The 17,412-nt window shown below is 46.0% G+C and overlaps 1 protein-coding gene across 2 annotated transcripts in view; it reads left to right on the top strand.

Annotated features, from left to right (window-relative positions):
• Window positions 1-9,543, top strand: part of DNER (delta/notch like EGF repeat containing) — a 404,738-nt gene extending 395,195 nt beyond the window's left edge. For both annotated transcript variants that reach the window (XM_082249031.1, XM_082249030.1), the window contains 2 exons: window positions 241-487; window positions 8,543-9,543. In XM_082249031.1, the coding sequence (XP_082105157.1) occupies window positions 241-487; window positions 8,543-8,654 (359 nt within the window). In that variant the 3' untranslated portion in view covers window positions 8,655-9,543. The remainder of the gene's footprint in view (window positions 1-240; window positions 488-8,542) is intronic.
• Window positions 9,544-17,412: the final 7,869 nt, after the last annotated feature.

Here is a 17,412-nt window from a genome sequence, read left to right as displayed (position 1 = left end):
CCAGGGATCTATATAGTCCTGTGGTGCCGCAACGTGCAGACTGTGTGCAACCATTAGGAATGCCACACATACAGCCAGGACTGTATAGACAGACAAATTTCTTGTCAGATAAAACAACTTCCAAATATGTACTTCTTCATCTGTGTATATGGATGAGCTTAGCTTTAAAAGCCCTTAGTGAATGTTCTAATCTCTGATACATGTATTCTGAATGATGTCTTTTATCATTTCCGGGAACAGATCTGCAGTGGAAAGCTGGACACATGGCAGAAAGCCTGACAAACATGCCCCGTCACTCCCTCTACATAATCATTGGAGCTTTGTGCGTTGCATTTGTACTCATGCTCATCATCCTCATTGTGGGCATCTGCAGAATTAGTCGAATTGAGTATCAGGGATCCTCCCGACCTGCCTATGAAGAATTCTACAACTGTAGGAGCATCGACAGTGAGTTTAGCAGCGCTATTGCATCAATTCGACATGCACGGTAAGTATAAAAAGAGAGCTGGACCTAGGAGGATTTTTTTTTCCCTTTTTAATCATAAAGTTGAAACATGCATGATGAAAGCGAAAAACAGTGTTTCCTACACTAAGGAATTACAGTATTTCACAAAAGTGAGTACACCCCTCACATTTCTGTAAATATTTTATTATATCTTTTTATGTGACAACACTGAAGAAATGACACTTTGCTACAATGTAAAGTAGTGAGTGTACAGCTTTATAACAGTGTAAATTTGCTCTCCCTTTAAAATAACTCAACACACAGCCATTAAATGTCTAAACCTCTGGCAACAAAAGTAAGTACACCCCCAAGTGACAATGTCCAAATTGGGCCCAATTAGCAATGTACCTTCCCCGGCTTCATGTGACTTGTTAGTGTTACAAGGTCTCAAGTGTGAATGGGGAGCAGGTGTGTTAAATTTGGTGTTATCACTCTCACTCTCTCATACGGGTCACTGGAAGTTCAACATGGCACCTCATAGCAAAGAACTCTCTGAGGATGTGAAAAGAAAAGAATAGTTACTCTACATAAAGATGGCCTAGGCTATAAGAAGATTGCCAAGACCCTGAAACTGAGCTGCAGCATGGTGGCCAAGACCATACAGTGGTTTAACATGACAGGTTTCACTCAGAACAGGCCTCGTCATGATCCACCAAAGAAGTTGAGTGCGCGTGCTCAGCGTCATATCCAGAGGTTGTCTTTGGGAAATAGACGTATGAGTGCTGCCAGCATTGCTACAGAGGTTGAAGGGGTGGGGGGTCAGCCTGTCAATGCTCAGACCATACGCTACACACTGCATCAAATCGGTCTGCATGGCTGTCATCCCAGAAGGAAGCCTCTTTTAAAGATGATGCACAAGAAAGCCGGCAAACAGTTTGCTGAAGATAAGTAGACTAGGGACATGGATTACTGGAGCCATGTCCTGTGGTCTGAGGAGACCAAGATAAACTTATTGGTTCAGATTATGTCAAGCGTGTGTGGCAGCAACCAGGTGAGGAGTACAAAGACAAGTGTGTCTTGCCTACAGTCGGTGGTGGGAGTGTCATGGTCTGGGGCTGCATAAGTGCTGCCAGGACTGGGGAGCTACAGTTCATTGAGGGAACCATGAATGCCAACATGTACTGTGACATACTAAAGCAGAGCATGAGCCCCTCCCATCGGACTGGGCCGCAGGGCAGTATTCCAACATGATAACAACCCCAAACACACCTCCAAGACAAATACTGCCTTGCTAAAGAAGCTGAGGGTAAAGGTGATGGACTGGCCAAGCATGTCTCCAGACCTAAACCCTATTAAACATCTGTGGGGCATCCTCAAACAAAAAGTGGAGGAGCGCAAGGTCTCTAATATCCACCAGCTTGGTGATGTCATCATGGAGGATGACACAGTGGCAACCTGTGACGCTCTGGTGAACTCCATGCCCAAGAGGGTTAAGTCAGTGCTGGAAAATAATGGTGGCCACACAAAATATTCACACTTTGGGCCCAATTTGGACATTGTCACTTATGGGTGTACTCACTTTTGTTGCCAGCGGTTTAGACATTAATGGCTGTGTGTTGAGTTGTTTTGATTGGAAAGCAAATTTACACTGTTATACAAGCTGTACACTAACTACTTTACATTGTAGCAAAGTGTCATTTCTTCAGTGTTGTCACATAAAAAGATATAATAAACATTTTACAAAAATGTGAGGGTTGTACTCACTTTTGTGAGATACTGTATATGCAACCAGCATAAATGTATATGTCTTTTTACCACCTATAGTATTTAAAAAAAAAAATCTCCATGGTGGTACAGCCTATGAAGGGCCCTTGGTCTCCAGATGGCAGTTGATATGTACCTTCAAATGATGTGAAAAGAGCTTTCTATTCAGTTCACACATGGCCTTTGCAGTCCAAAGGAATCAGGCAAATGTTTTTAATCTTCTAGATCACATTATATCTGGTTGGATGCTTGTGGAAGCACTTCCACTTCCTTCCTCATGTTTACTATATGTCCTATGACCTTTGTCGAAGGCTTCATGCTCACTGAACGTTTTTACAGCTGCTGTTTTTGGCTTCTGGCATTTTTTTCTTCAGCCAGTAAACCCCCCAACATGCTATCCTATATGCAAACATAGGCTGTTAAATAGCGTTTTTTTGGCTGGGGTGTATTCTAGCTGGAAAAAACCTTCAGAACTAGTGGGTTTTGAGAGGAGTTTTTGAGCTGTAAAAACGCTCTAATGCTAGTAAACGTGGTAAAACGTGGCTAACCTAGCTTGTGTTTTCTTGCTAAAAACATTAAAAAATGCTAACACTAAAAAAACGCAGCAAAATGCTAATGCAAAAAAGTGGAAAAATGCAGAAAAACTCACGTCTTTTAACAAGGCATCCCCACTGCCATTTTTATAATGTCCATTGTGCATGAGGCCTAAAGCTGGCCATAGATGAATCAAAGTTCTGTCCCTCGTTTGATTGACTTCTGTCAAAGGCACAGGCTGGAAAACTTATCTTGATCAGCAGCTGCAGCAGCTGATCAATGTATTCTGTGGATGGGCATCTGTTCACCCTAAGGAAGTATGAAAAAAAACTACCCTTTTATGGACAGCTTAGAAAAGCAGTTCCCCTTAAGACCTCATGCACACTGGGTGATTTTATAGCTGCTGTTTTGGGCGTCACATGTTTTTTGTAACTGCCTCTAAAATCCCCTGCATGTTATCCTATGTGTTCATGTACACATAAGCTTTAAGCAGCTTTTTTGGCAAGAGAGTTTAGTGGCAGAAAAAAATCCCTCTGCCAGCACGTTCTGGAATAGCAGCCTTTTGGCAGAAAAAAAGCTGACAGCTCATAAACTCTGCTAAACGCTGGGGCCCAGTGTTTTTTTTTCTTTATAAACAGAGGCCATTGGCATCCTTAACAACCAGTAAATAGCTGGGCGTCCTTAACAATGGATGAGTCATCAGCTGTCAAGCCCCCCCTCTCCTGAACCATACTAAGCCACATGCCCTCAACATGGGGGGGTGCTGTGGGGAAGGGGGGCTCTGCCCTCCAAAGAACCATGAACCCATGTTGATGGGGAGAAGGGCATCTTCCCCACAACCCTGGCCGGTGGCTGTGGGGGGTCTGCGGGCAGGGGGTTTAACAGAATCTGCAAGCCCCCTTTAAAACTGGGGCTCCCAGATCCTGCCCCCCCCCCCCATGTAAATGAGTATGGGGTACATAACCCTACTCATTTACCCCCCAAAAAAGTATAGTGTAAAAAAACACAGGATGCAGTCCTATATTAAAAAAACAAGAATAAAAAAATGTCCCCCAGTGGAAATCCCACGCCAATCACAATGCCCTCCTCCCTGAAGAAAAAAAGAAACAAAAAGGTTCACTCCTAACGAAGGCTGCTGCCATTTGACAGCTCAGCCGCCTCCCGCTGCTAAATAAACTAAGGAGTGGTGACATTACAAAGGGGTCTGTGACGTCACAAGGGGTGAGGCCACCCGGTGACGTGGCATGGGACCTACACCGGGTCCTTTTGTAATTAAGGGCTTGTGAAAAACCTTTGTCATGATTATTAACTTTTACCACATTTTTGGTGAATGAGTAGTACATACTGTACACAGCTATTTATACAATGTACCCCATACTGCAGAGGCAGTGGTGGTGTGCGGGGATAGGATTGGTGGTGGTAGGGGGATGGCATCAGTGGCAGAGGGATGGGGGAAGGGATGGGATCAGTGGCAGAGAAGTGGTGGGAGGGATGGAATCAGTGGCAGAGGGATGGGATCAGTGGCAGAGGGATGGTGGGAGGGATGGGATTAGTGGCAGAGGGATGGTATTAGTGGCAGAGGGATGGTGGGAGAGATGGGATCAGTGGCAGAGGGATGGTGGGAGGGATGGGATTTAGAGGCAGAGGGATATTGGTGGAGGTATGGGATCAGTGCCAGAGGAATGGGATCAGTGGCAGATGGATAGTGGGAGGGATGGGATCAGTGGCAGAGTGATGGTGGGAAGAATGGGATCAGTGGCAGAGGGATGGTGGGAGGGATGGGATCAGTGGCAGATGGATGGTGGGAGGGATGGACTCAGTAGCAGAGGGATGGTGGGGGGATAGGATCAGTGGCAGAGGGATGGTGGTGGAGGTATGGGATCAGTGGCAGAAGGATGGTGGTGGAGGGTAGGGATTAGTGGCAGAGGGATGGGATCAATGGCAGAGGGATGTTGAATGGGATAGGATCAGTGACAAAAGAATGGTGGGAGGGATAGGATTAGTGACAAAGGGATGGTGGGAGGGATGGGATCAGTGGCAGAGGGATGATGGGAAGGATGGGATCAGTGGCAGAGAGATAATGGGAGGGATGGGATCAGTGGCAGAGGGATGGTGGGAGGGATGAGATCAATGGCAGAGGGATGGTGGGAGGGATGGGATCAGTGGCAGAGGAATGGGATCAGTGGCAGAGGAATGGAGGGAGGGATGGGATCAGTGGCAGAGGGATGGTGGGAGGGATGGGATCACTGGCAGAGGTATGGGATTAGTGGCAGGGGGGTGGTGGGAGGGATGGGATCAGTGGCAGAGGGATGGTGGGAGGGATGGGATCAGTGGAGAAGGGATGAGATCAGTGGCAGAGTGATGGTGGGAGGGATGGGGTTAGTGGCAGAGGGATGGAATCAGTGGCAGAGGGATGGTGGGAGGGATGGTGGGAGGGATGGGTTCCATGGGATTAGTGGTAGAGGGATGGTGGGGGGATGTTATCAGTGGCAGAGGGATGGTGGGAAGGATGGAATCAGTGGCAGAGGGATGGAGGGAGGGATGGGATCAGTGGCAGAGGGATGGGATCAGTGGCAGAGGGATGGTGGGAGGGATCGGATCAGTGGCAGAGGGATGGTGGAAGGGACGGGATCGTTTGAAGAGGGATGGTGGGAGGGATGGGATCAGTGGCAGAGTAATGGTGGGAGGGATGGGATTAGTGGCAGAGGGATGAGATCAGTGGCAGAGGGATGGTGGGAGAGATGGGATCAGTGGCGGGATGGGATCAGGGGGAGGGATGGGATCAGTGGCAGAGGGATGGGATTAGTGGCAGAGGGATGGTGGGAGGGATGGGATCAGTGGAAGAGGAATGGGATCAGTGACAGAGGGATGGAAGGAGGGATGGGATCAGTGGCAGAGGGGTGGTGGGAGGGGTGGGATCAGTGGCAGAGGTATGGGATTAGTGGCAGGGGGATGGTGGGAGGGATGGGATCAGTGGAAGAGGAATGGAATCAGTTGCAGAGGGATGGAAGGAGGGATGGGATCAGTGGCAGAGGGGTGGTGGGAGGGATGGGATCAGTGGCAGAGGTATGGGATTAGTGCCAGGGGGATGGTGGGAGGGATGGGATCAGTGGCAGAGGTATGGGATTAGTGGCAGGGGGATGGTGGGAGGGATGTGATCAGTGGCAGAGGGGTGGTGGGAGGGATGGGATCAGTGGCAGAGGTATGGGATTAGTGGCAGGGGGATGGTGGGAGGGATGGGATCAGTGGCAGAGGAATGGGATCAGTGGAGAAGCGATGAGATCACCATGAGAGATGGTGGGAGGGATGGGTTCCATGGGATTAGTGGCAGAGGAATGGTGGGGGGATGGTATCAGTGGCAGAGGGATGGTGGGAGAGGGATGGTGGGAGGGATGGGATCAGTGGAAGAGGAATGGGATCAGTGGCAGAGGGATGGAGGGAGGGATGGGATCAGTGGTAGAGGGGTGGTGGGAGGGATGCGATCATTGGCAGAGGTATGGGATTAGTGGCAGTGGGATGGTGGGAGGGATGGGATCAGTGGCAGAGGGATGGGATCAGTGGAGAAGGGATGAGATCACCATGAGAGATGGTGGGAGGGATGGGTTCCATGGGATTAGTGGCAGGCTTCCTGACCCGCTCCTTAACAACCAGCTTCAAATTGATTAAGGACGCTGGTGGTCCCGCTTCTTAACCACTTTCAGACCAGAGGATTTTCCCCCTTAATGACCAGGCCCTATTTTGCGATTTGGCACTGCGTTATTTTAACGGACTATTGCGCGGTCGTGTGACACTGTACCTAAATAAAATTGATGTCCTTTTTTACCCACAAATAGAGCTTTCTTTTGGTGGAATTTGATCACCTATGCGATTTTTATTTTTTGCGCTAAAAACAAAAAAAGAGTGACAATTTTGCAAAAAAAAAAAAAAAAAACATTTTTTCGCACTCTGCTATGGGAAGGGGTTAACATTGTTAGTGATCAAGGGGTTAAATGTAAGCCTAGAGGAGTGATTCTAACTGTGGGAGGGTTGGGCTTGTGAGATGAACACATAGACATGCGATCCTGTATAGCAGGATCGCATAGCCTCTGTGATCATCCGAGGGAAAAGGACGGACAGCTGTGTTTACATCAGCTGTCCGTCCTTCTCTGTCAGCGGGGAGAGATCGCCGGTGTCAGGGGGCCATTGGAGCCGCCTGACACCCGTACTGGCTTCCCCGCTGACGATCAGGGGTGGGAGCGCGTGCAGATGACGTTTATTAACGTGATTCTCCCTGGGACAGCCACTTTGCCGATGTAAATATACAGTAAGTGGTCGGCAAGTGGTTAAGGCTACTAAACGTAGCATACACACTGTAATAAACACTGCCGTCAGAAAACGCTAAGATATTAGTGTGTTTTATCCAACGTTCTTTTAGCAGTTTTTAGCTTTCCATTTGGAATAAGGCCTAAGTATTCCCTGCATTTCACTGTTTATATCTACACTTTAATAATGGGTAGTTACACTCAGTTGGAGCCTGGTTATATCTGTTTACTTTCAAAATTTCTTGCATAGTAGATTTGGGTAATAACCTACAATCACTCTGCTCTCGTTTATGGTAGGCCTCTAAGCCGCTTTGCTATGTAATAGTAAAAGCAAAAAAGAGGGTATATATTAAGGTAACATAGCAGGAAAGAAACTGAAAGACACAGGCATGGTAAGATTAAAGTTTCTTTCATGTTCATTGAGCGACACAGAATTTAGAGACTAGAGACACTATTTTGCCAACTGACATAAACAATGGGGAACCATTTCTACCACTGACACCAACAATGGGGCACTATGCCTCCCAATGATACCATTGATAGGGCATTATTCCAACACCTCCCCCCCCCCCCAACCCCAAACATGGTGATGTTTACTCTCACTAATGATAGTTCGATTTCCACTCCCACTGGCCACATTTTGGCTCCCGAAAGTCTGAAGGACAATAAACCAGCCCTTTGTTTAGAAAGTTTGCAGACCCCTTGATTTACATAATCTCAGCCTAGGCAAAGTCACTTGACTGTAACTCAGCAATGGATGTCTGATAGGTAGAAAATCTCTGACAATTCTATTGCTGCTGTATATTGTAACATGTCAGAAATGTATTCATGCAAGTCTTTTAAAGCTACTAAAAGGTCCACTTTCACATTTATATTGACAGCATATAATTACAATGAGGTAATGTGATAGCTAATAGAAAGGGATAGACATAGTAAAACAGCAGTAATGTACTTAAGTACTTAGAAAAGTACTGTAATACTATTTACAAAGTTGACAATTTCATGGCTCTACCTTATACAGTAATACATGTTACTTTTCATAAAAAGCTGGAGACATAGCTGATTTTCATCTGAATATGCTAGCTGCCTAGCTGTCTCTTTCTTTAGTTCAGTTGCTGACTTGGAATAAGTATGCAGAGTCAGAAACAAAAAGGTACTGAAACACAGAATCAGCATGACAGCCAGGCCACTATATTTTTCAGAAGGTAGTCACTAATGGTTGTACATTGCTGTCATTCTAAATGATTTTGGTTTATGAAGTACATACGTTTGACAATGAGCAAATAAATTGCTATTCTTACTGTTATGCTGGCCCATTTTAGGAAAGAACAAAAATGTGAATATCGATAACATTTCTTTTTTTAGATGAGCTCATTTTTTTTTTTTTAGAGAAGGTCTAAAATGAACTGTCTCCTAAATAATCTTCACATCTAAAGTTAGTTCAATACTCATTGTCCAGACACTGTCCATTTATTCGCTGTTGCTTCTTTTTCATCAGGTTTGGCAAAAAGGCTCGGCCGGCGATGTACGAGGCCACTCCGGTAACCTACGAAGATTACAGCCCCGATGACAAACCTCTCGTGACACTAATTAAAACCAAGGATTTGTAGTCCTACCAGTGCCCTTATTACATAGATGTGGGAAGAGGGTTGCAACCAGCTTTTAAAAGGATGAAATACTTAAACTGACTAATTATTTTTAAGATACAAAAAAATGAATCTGAGACACGCTTCTCCTTTATGGGATTCATTCATTCCATGCATTCTTCAGGGCACAGTTCTATGCAGCTGTGAATTAACCCCTTTCCTGCAAGAGGGGGCTTGTAGGCCTCACTGGCAATGAATGGGTTAAATCTGTTGGAATTCAGTCCTAAAATTTTTGGCAGAATTTCCCCCCTTGTGTTAGCAATGTTACAGTCTGAACAGTATGCTGGCATTATCTGTAGAGTTAGGAGACGTATATAATACATCATTTATCCGTTGATAAGCATATTGAGAGTCTATGATGTTTGTGTTGTGAAACAAAGTAATCCAAGCCAGTGGTTCAGTCTCTCTAACCAGAATTGACTAGACTTGTTATCTGTCCTTCTTCTTCTTCTTTTTTTTTTTTTTATTTGGCTTTCCCTCTCTGCATGGTTCGTTAGCAATAATCCTGCCTTGTTTTCTAGAAAGTTGCTCTCAAGTCGATGTCCCGGTCCATAATTTTATTGTGTTGGTAAAAAGCGGCTCCTGTACAAGTTGACAAGAAGCAGATTAGAACTAGGCCGAGCTCTTTTTTTTTTTTCTCAGATAACGCAAGGTTTTTCTATATTGTGAATAAGGCTTCTTCTCCTCCTTCCAGATACTGATGGTTTCCTACAGAAGGAATCTGCTTCTTAGCTCGTGGATTGCATTGTGCTGTATAATTCTTTCTATGTGATAGGCATTTTATTTCTTTGTTATAGACTTTTTCAGCTTTGTTCTTGGAAACTCCAGATATTCAGAATAAATGTTATGAAAATACTTTCAGGGCTCATTGTTTTTTTATTGCATGTAAAAAGTTTTAGGATCAGTAGAATATACCAGCTGGGCAGTAGAGCAAGGCTCGCCAATGAGTGGATGTAGCCTGTCTTCCAGGTCACTGATACAACCCTCTGTCACAGTGGTCTGCTTATTTTTGTAAATCTTAATAAAGATGCTTCCTCTGTTAGCCCTCCTATTTGATCCTTGACCATATTAACTGTAGTGGTGCACTTATGTACTACTCGTAATCTCCCCCAGGGTGGGCTGTAAGGTGTCTTCTGCTGTCTCTGCCTGGTCCCCCCCTAGGAAAGGTATACGAAAGTTGTTCAGCCTCAGTGTCCTGTAGAGTATTTATTGCCATATCAACATCCTGCAGTTCATCTGATACAGTTTATCTGTATTGGCTGTCTCCACATGCCCCTGTGAGCCTGTCAACAAAACATTTACCCATTGGATGACAATTACAGTCTTATATGATTGTGTGCACACGCAGTGCCACCCCCATAAGGGCCGCTGGAAAATGACTGTCCCCAAAGGTTGCCCTGGTTGCAAGCCTCCCGACACCTCTGACACCTTGAGTTGAGACATCATTCAAAGAAATAATACCATTGCAAAAGCCACCAGATTGTAGGAAAGCAAATTAGTATTTTACAAGGATTCTTAAGTCAACAGAGAGAAAGGAATTTTAAAGATGAGCTGCTGCTCCCCCTCAAAAAAAAAAAAAAATTAAAAGTCAGCAGCTACAAATACTGTAGTTGCTGACTTTTAATATTAGGGCACTTACCTGACCAGATATCCAGCGGGGTCAGATTTTTCAATTGGCTATCAAGTGCTGGCGCCGCCATCTTGACTAAGAGAAACCGGAGTGAAGCCTTGCGGCTTCACAGCTGGTTTCCTACTGCACATGCTTGAAGTGCATTGTGCTTTGAGAATGGGTTGGCTGTGGGGGGAAGAAGATAGGGGCCGAAGTTCCAGCGCCGTTCGCTGCGGCCAACTGAGCCATAAGTGGGAGTGGCCCAGATAGCAAGCAATTGAGCTGCAAGTTTTAAAATGGCTTGCTAAGCTATTGCTAGACTTGCCAGGCTTGACAAGTTTGTTGCACAATTGCAGCAGGTCCGCATTGCCTGACTCCAGATCAACTTTGTTTGAAAACATTCTGCAAGTTCTGGTTCAGTTATGTTGTACAATAGTCATCCCACCACAGGGGTCACTGTGGCTGAATTTGAAAAAGTGTTAACTAGAGCTTGTAGATCAAGTGCTCTGCAAGTGTACAACTTGCCAGTGAAAATGTGCAGCAAGTTAACAAGACTTACAATTCAACACTGCCACAAGTTTGTGGGAAGTTATCCTTGCTATCAGGGGGGAGGGAGGGTACCTGTCAAAACCAGGTACCAGCTCCCCCCTCCCCCCAAAAGGTGCCAAATGGGGAGCAGCTCCACTTTAATGCAGATATCTTTCCAATCTCAAACGTTAGACTTAGCAAGTATACAGAGGCTATACAGTGCAAGGAAAATCACAATAAATCAAATAATAATAACCAATAGGCCCTGGAAGAATCTATGACCCCAGGTATAAAAGGGAGGAAAAAGGCCTTTCTGTTTGAAGCCGTTCCCTTCAAATCCTGATGCCACGGGTCCACAGCACAATTTATAAAATCACAATTTGTAAAGAATGCAATAAGCAAATTCTGAGTAAGAGTTCCCCTGAATGCACACAGATGTTATGAACGGAGTCCTTTATGCGGAGGGGGAGAGAAGAGGAGAGAAGTTCTTGTAGCATAGGCATTTAGAATCTTCAGCTAGCTCAACAAGGTCCCAGAGGTTGTTGTGCAATGACGACCAGCAATAGTAGATAGCATTAACAAAGTGTTTCCTGCTAAAAAACCTTTGTGTAAAGAGATGGGGTGCAGTGTCTTTGTAAGATTTATTCAGGGTGGGCTTCTGCCCACTCACCAATCTTGATTATTCCAAGGCTCAAGGGAATAGGATGTCCCAGAAAAGGCTCTTAAAGTGGAAGAGTGCACCTGGTGACACAGGGATTCAGTTGGATAGTCACTCAGCCAGCAGGGAACTGGCGATTGTGGATCTGCCTGCAGGTGTATGGCTCACTAACTAAAGACTCTCTATGCCACCCTGGCCGTAACGCCTGCTCGCATCCCCCAGAGTGGCCGGGTCAATGCTCTCAGCTAAAGATTGTGGTCCCAAGAGGAAGAGATGCTCCCCGGACCAGGCTTTTTATGTCCTCACCCAGCATTCTTCTCTTGCCAGCCGGCTGGAACTTGTAGTCTGCAGTAGCATTGGCTCCATGTAAATCACGGCTCTCCAGACCACATGTTCCACGATCCCCTGCTTTCACTAGTGGTCTCTCACTCTGCCTTTAAGAAATTATGTCACAATGTCCAGGCTAAAAACTAGAAGGAAACAAAGTCAAGGCAGCCCTTGTTAACCTCCCCCCGCTTGCCATATAGTAAAATGACGGTGGGCGGGATTTCCTCTCGTGTTGGGACAACGTCATTTGACATCTCCCCAGTGTCACCACTCTCACACGCCTGGGGGCCGATGATGCGGCTCTTTACCAATGTGATCGGCTGTGTCTAATCACAGCCGATCACATGTAAACATGGAATTGCTGTTTATCGGCTCTCTTCGCCTCACATTGACAGAGTGTAAGGAGAGGAGAGCACCTCAGTGGCATCTCCTCATAGGGGAGACCTGTACAGGTAATCAGGACACTGATCATCAGTGCCCTGATAATCAGTGCAGCCCCAGCAGTGCCCAGCAGTGATGCCGGTCTGTGCCTATCAGTGACAGCAATCAGTGCCCATCAGTGACACCAATCAGTGCTGCCCTTCAGTGCCCATCAGTGCCTGCTCATCAGTGCTCCCATCAGTGCCACCTGTCAGTGCCACCTGTCAGTGCCCATCAGTGCCATCTATCAGTGCCACCTGTCAGTGCCCAACAGTGCCGCCTATCAGTGCTTATCAGTGCCACCTATCAGTGCCAAATAGTGTGGCATATTAGTGCCTCCTCATCAGTGCTACATAATCAGTGCCGCCTCATCATTGCCCATCAGTGCCACCTCATCAGTACCCATTAGAGCAGCCTATCAGTTTCCATCAGTGCTGCCTCATCAGCGCACATCAGTGAAGGAGTAAAATTACATATTTACAAATTTTTCTGACAGAAACTAAAAAAAAAACATTTATTTTTCAAAATTTTCTGTCTTTTTTCTTTTTTCTTTTAGAAAAAAATAAAAAACCCAGCGGTGACTAAATACCACAAAAGAAAGCTTTATATGTGTGGGCGAAAAAACTAAGAAAATTTAATTTGGGTGTAGCGTTGCATAACCGTACAATTGTCATTCAAAGTGTGAAAGCTGAAAATTGGCCTGGGCAGAAAGAGGGTATAAGTGCTCAGTATTGAAGCAGTCAAAGAATGTCCCACGATGACACAGGCAGACTAGCCAGCGCCTGGCTGTATCTTCCCTCCACTTGAATTCTTTGGTCCTCCAAAGAGGTAGGACCTTTACAAAGTATTATTTAATTAATAAGTAGTGATAAAGTTAAAACAAAATCAACCATAACTTAAATTTACCAGCAATTAGCATACACTTTAGGATTTTGTTAAAACCATTTATATACACCTTTAGTTAACTGATAATCAGTCTGTTGACAGGCCAGGGCTAGTGCCGTGGTCCACCCAGTAGTGTCAGAGGGTCAAGGTCACCCCCTACCCAATGGACGGTAGTGTGGTCTGGCACTGGATTCTGCCGTTAAATGGTAGGTATTAGCTCATCTGAATTTTCTCCTAAGACATCATAGGTTAGTCTCTTGGGAGGGTTTATGTTTCGCCTCAGTTGGATAGGCAAGAAATCTTCAAGCACAGACTTAAAGTCTATATCAAGATTTTTGGTACTAGTGGAACCGAGGGGTTCCAAAGATGGCTGAACTAAATCCCATTCGGGGAAGGAAAGCTCTGTGGTTTTGTAAACAGGGTTTGTACAAGTTCTTCTATGAGATTCCCTTCTCTCATCTGACTCCACATGTGCAGACGGGATTTCAGCTTCAGGAGGACTGTTCGGGTTGCAATAGATCTCCATCATTGAAGCTAATCCGGTCTTCAACACCGTCTTCATTAGATGGGCTAACTATCTTGATCTTAACCTTGCCAGCCTATTCAGGTAGAGGTAGAATTTCCACTTCTGAACCTGAAGGCCTCCTTTTTTCTTCCTCAACTGCATTAAGGGCCAAAGCTGGTTTTCTGGGTTAATGGCCATAGCCAGTGAGGCACAAATCTCCTCCTCATCGCTGTTATTATCTTCTACTGTTGGCTGGTTGTTCTAACCCCGCCGACACAGCTGGGTTCTGAGGGGAGGTGATTCATTGCCTAGGGTACTCGGACAGTATTGGAAAGGGGAAGCAAATGATTCAGATGCCACATTTTAAAGGACCAATTTTTCCCTCAGGGTGAATTTGATAAACTGGCAGCCCATGGAGTTGTTGCAGATGATGTAAGGTTGAGGTCACCAGCGGTCTGCCAACTTGTGCTATCCAAGCATCCCTAGGTTCCTCACACACGATTCTCTTGAACTTCTTGGCTGAAGGTCTTGCATCTTTACTTTCAGAACTAAATTCCTTTTGTTCCTCTGCTCTCAGGCTGTTGCATTCTTGTAAGAATAGGCTTGCTGTTCAGAGTTGTGTTTCTGCTCAATCCCACCGGGACTTGGCGAATGCGCATGCACGAATGCGCGCACACGCAAGCACGCAACATGACAGATGCTGGCGCCAAATGGGCTATTTAAACCCAGCCTTTGCTCAGCTTCAGTGCTGCTTTGTCTTCAGCCTTGTTGACCTGAACCTGCTAACCTGTATTCTGCTTACCAGTATCTGACCCGGCTTGTCCTGACTATCCTCTGATCTCCGCCTGCACCGACCTCGGCTTGTCCCTTGACCTCCGCTCCAGTCTGCTCCTTCTGGCTCCTGTATGACCGTTTGGCTTCTGACCTGGCTTGTCTCACTACGCTCCTGCCACCAGCACTAGTTGCCTGTATACCTGCTCTTCCTCTGGACCTACCCGGCTATCTCTGTCTGTGGACATCAGCCTGCCTCCAGCTACATCAGGCACTTGTGCTACTCTATACTCTGCGCCTCCTGTCTGCACTATCAGGGGCCCGAGTCAGAGGTGTAAGAGAGGCCTTCCTCGCCGTTCAGGCTGACCTCCAGGTACGTGATAATTCTCTACAGCCTAATTATGTTGCTATTTCAGGTTCTTCTGTAGTCTATCAACATATCCTTTATAGGAAGCTAGGGATGTGTGATCTATGGACCTTCCAAAAGCCAGATTAACTGGTAATCGAGCTTCCCTTCCAAATATCAGTCTGTAGGGAGAGATGGCATAATTCGACGTGCTGTTGTATGCATGGACGATGACGGCGATGTGGTTGCCCCAATACTGTTTCTTCTCAACAGGTAGTATGTTCTCCTTAGAAGTTCCTAGAATGTTCAGTAAAGTACAGTTGAACCTTTTATGCTGAGGGTCTCCCTGTGGGTGATATTGAGAGGTTCTGGATTTCTTTATGCCCAGCAGCTGACATATCTTGTGCGCAAGTTTGCTCTCAAAGTATCTGCCTTGATCAGAATGTATTTGCATAGGCAGGCCGTAGTGCACAAAAAATGTCTCCACTAACACTTTTGCCACTGTGATGGCTTGTTGGTCCTTGGTGGGATAAGCTTGAGCGTATCAGGTGAAATGGTTGGTCACCACAAAAACATTGCTTCGCTCACTGGTATGAGTTCCAGGCACAGCAAGTCAATGCAAACTAGCTCCATAGGCCATTAACTTTGTAAATGTTCCATGGGTGCAGCTTTGACTGGCAAGGTCTGGTCTTCCTTTGGATGCATGGTAAACAGGAGTGAAAATAACTCTCTAATTCGGCTCTCATGTTAGGCCAATAGAACCTGTCCCTGACTAACCTAAAGGTCCTATCTAGGCCTAAGTGTCTATGTTCATCATGGAGAGCAGCCAGCACAGTCTCTCGTAAAGTGTTTTTATGGGAGAAATAACTGCCACTTTTCTTCAGAGGGGCCCCTCCTGTGCAAAAGTCCATCTTGAATCTGTAACTGGTTCCATTCTCGGTGCACTATTTTGCGGGTTTTTTTCGGTCAGTACTTCTATAGCCAGACGACACAGCAAGTCCATCTTCAGATCCCTCTTGGACAGCTGAGGAAACACCTCGCTTCTCATTTGGGTCAGGTCACAATAGTACTTTGGTAATCCGGAGGGGGTGGCTCCAATGGCTTCAGCTCCAACAGCCCCCTTGAGTCTCTGGGCAATGCCCTGACACAGAGCTTACACTCCTTTGGATTACACATAAGTCTAGTCCTTCGATTCTCTGTCCGGCCTATGAGGCCTTCAGGAGAAAGCATCAGCGTCTCTCTCCCCTGTTCCGGGTCAATACTTCAGACTGAACTGAAATCCACATAGGGCCGACAGCCATCGATGCCTGGTAGCATCCAGCTTAGCTGAGGACAGTAGGTCTGTCAGAGGATTATTATCCGTTTTCACCACAAAAGATGCTCCATACAGAAAATCTTTCAACTTGTCTACTATAGCCCACTGTAAGGCCAGAATCTCCAGCTTGTGCACTGGATAGTTTTTTTCAGACGGGTCAAACTTCGACTCACATATGCTATGGGGCGAAGTTCACCATCCTGTTCCTGGTATAGAACCCTGCCCAACACTTGTCAGCTTGCATCCACATGAAGCCGGTATGGCTTGGCTGGGTCTGTATAGGTCAGTAACTATGCTCCTTTGAGGATTCTCTTGAGGTGATGGAAAGCTTTCTCACACTGAGGGGTCCACCGCTCTTGTATAGACTCTGTCGACTTCTGAGCCACATGCCTCACTTGCCTCAACTTGCAGTCTTCTTCACCCTCCACCTCATTCTTAAGCAACTCATTAAGTGGCTGGGCAATCTTTTCAAAGTTCACCACAAATCTCCGATAATAGGAGCAGAACCCCAGGAAAGACCCCAATTCCGTCATGGTTCTTGATCAAGGTCAGGTGGTAACTGCTTCCAACTTCTTCAGGTCTGTAGCAATGCCTTTGGCAGAAACAACATGCCCTAGGTAGGTGACAGAAGTTTGATAGAACTGACATTTTTCTAACAACCACTTCATCCTCTCCTCATGAAGCCGCTTAAAAACTTTCTCGAGCCTTGGTTCATGCTCTTCTAAGGTCCTTCCAAAAACAATGATGTCCAAATACATCAGGACCTTTATCCGGTAAAAATCACCAATGGTGCACTCCATCAGCCCGTGGAATGTAGCCGAAGCCCCGACAGTCCCTGGGGCATCCTGATGAACGTTAAGAACCCCAATGGGCAAATAAATGCTATCTTCTCCTTATCACCAGGTTGCATAGGGATCTGGTAGTATCTGCTCTTCATGTCCAACACACTGAGCCGCTTGCCCCCTGAACTAACACTGAAGGAGATCTTTAGTTTACTGATCAGGAATGGTCCTCTTGTTCAAGGTTCTGTAAACAATACACATCCGCAGCATTCCATTCTTCTTCCTCACAACTGAATGACTCCTAACTTCTTCAGCTCAGCAAGCTGTTCCCTGAGATTTTCCAAATCACTGAGAGGTTCCCGCCTTGCTCCTTCCCAGAAGGGTTTATCCTTCTTCAACTGAATCCCGTGCTGAGCACTCTTGGCACAACCCACATCAAAGTTGTTTCTGGAAAAAATCTTCTCCCATCTGGAGAACTGATCCTGGATTCTTTCCTGCCATTCAGGAGGCAACGACACAGACAAGTAAAGAAACTCCTCTTCCAGATTCTCTTTGTCTCCTGTTTCAGTCATTTCT

This window comes from Pelophylax lessonae (genome assembly GCF_965119305.1).
Source record: "Pelophylax lessonae genome assembly, chromosome: 3".
NCBI lineage: Eukaryota > Metazoa > Chordata > Amphibia > Anura > Ranidae > Pelophylax > Pelophylax lessonae.
The sequence above is the reverse complement of the archived record's forward strand: the minus strand, read 5'-3'. Positions and strand labels throughout refer to the sequence as shown.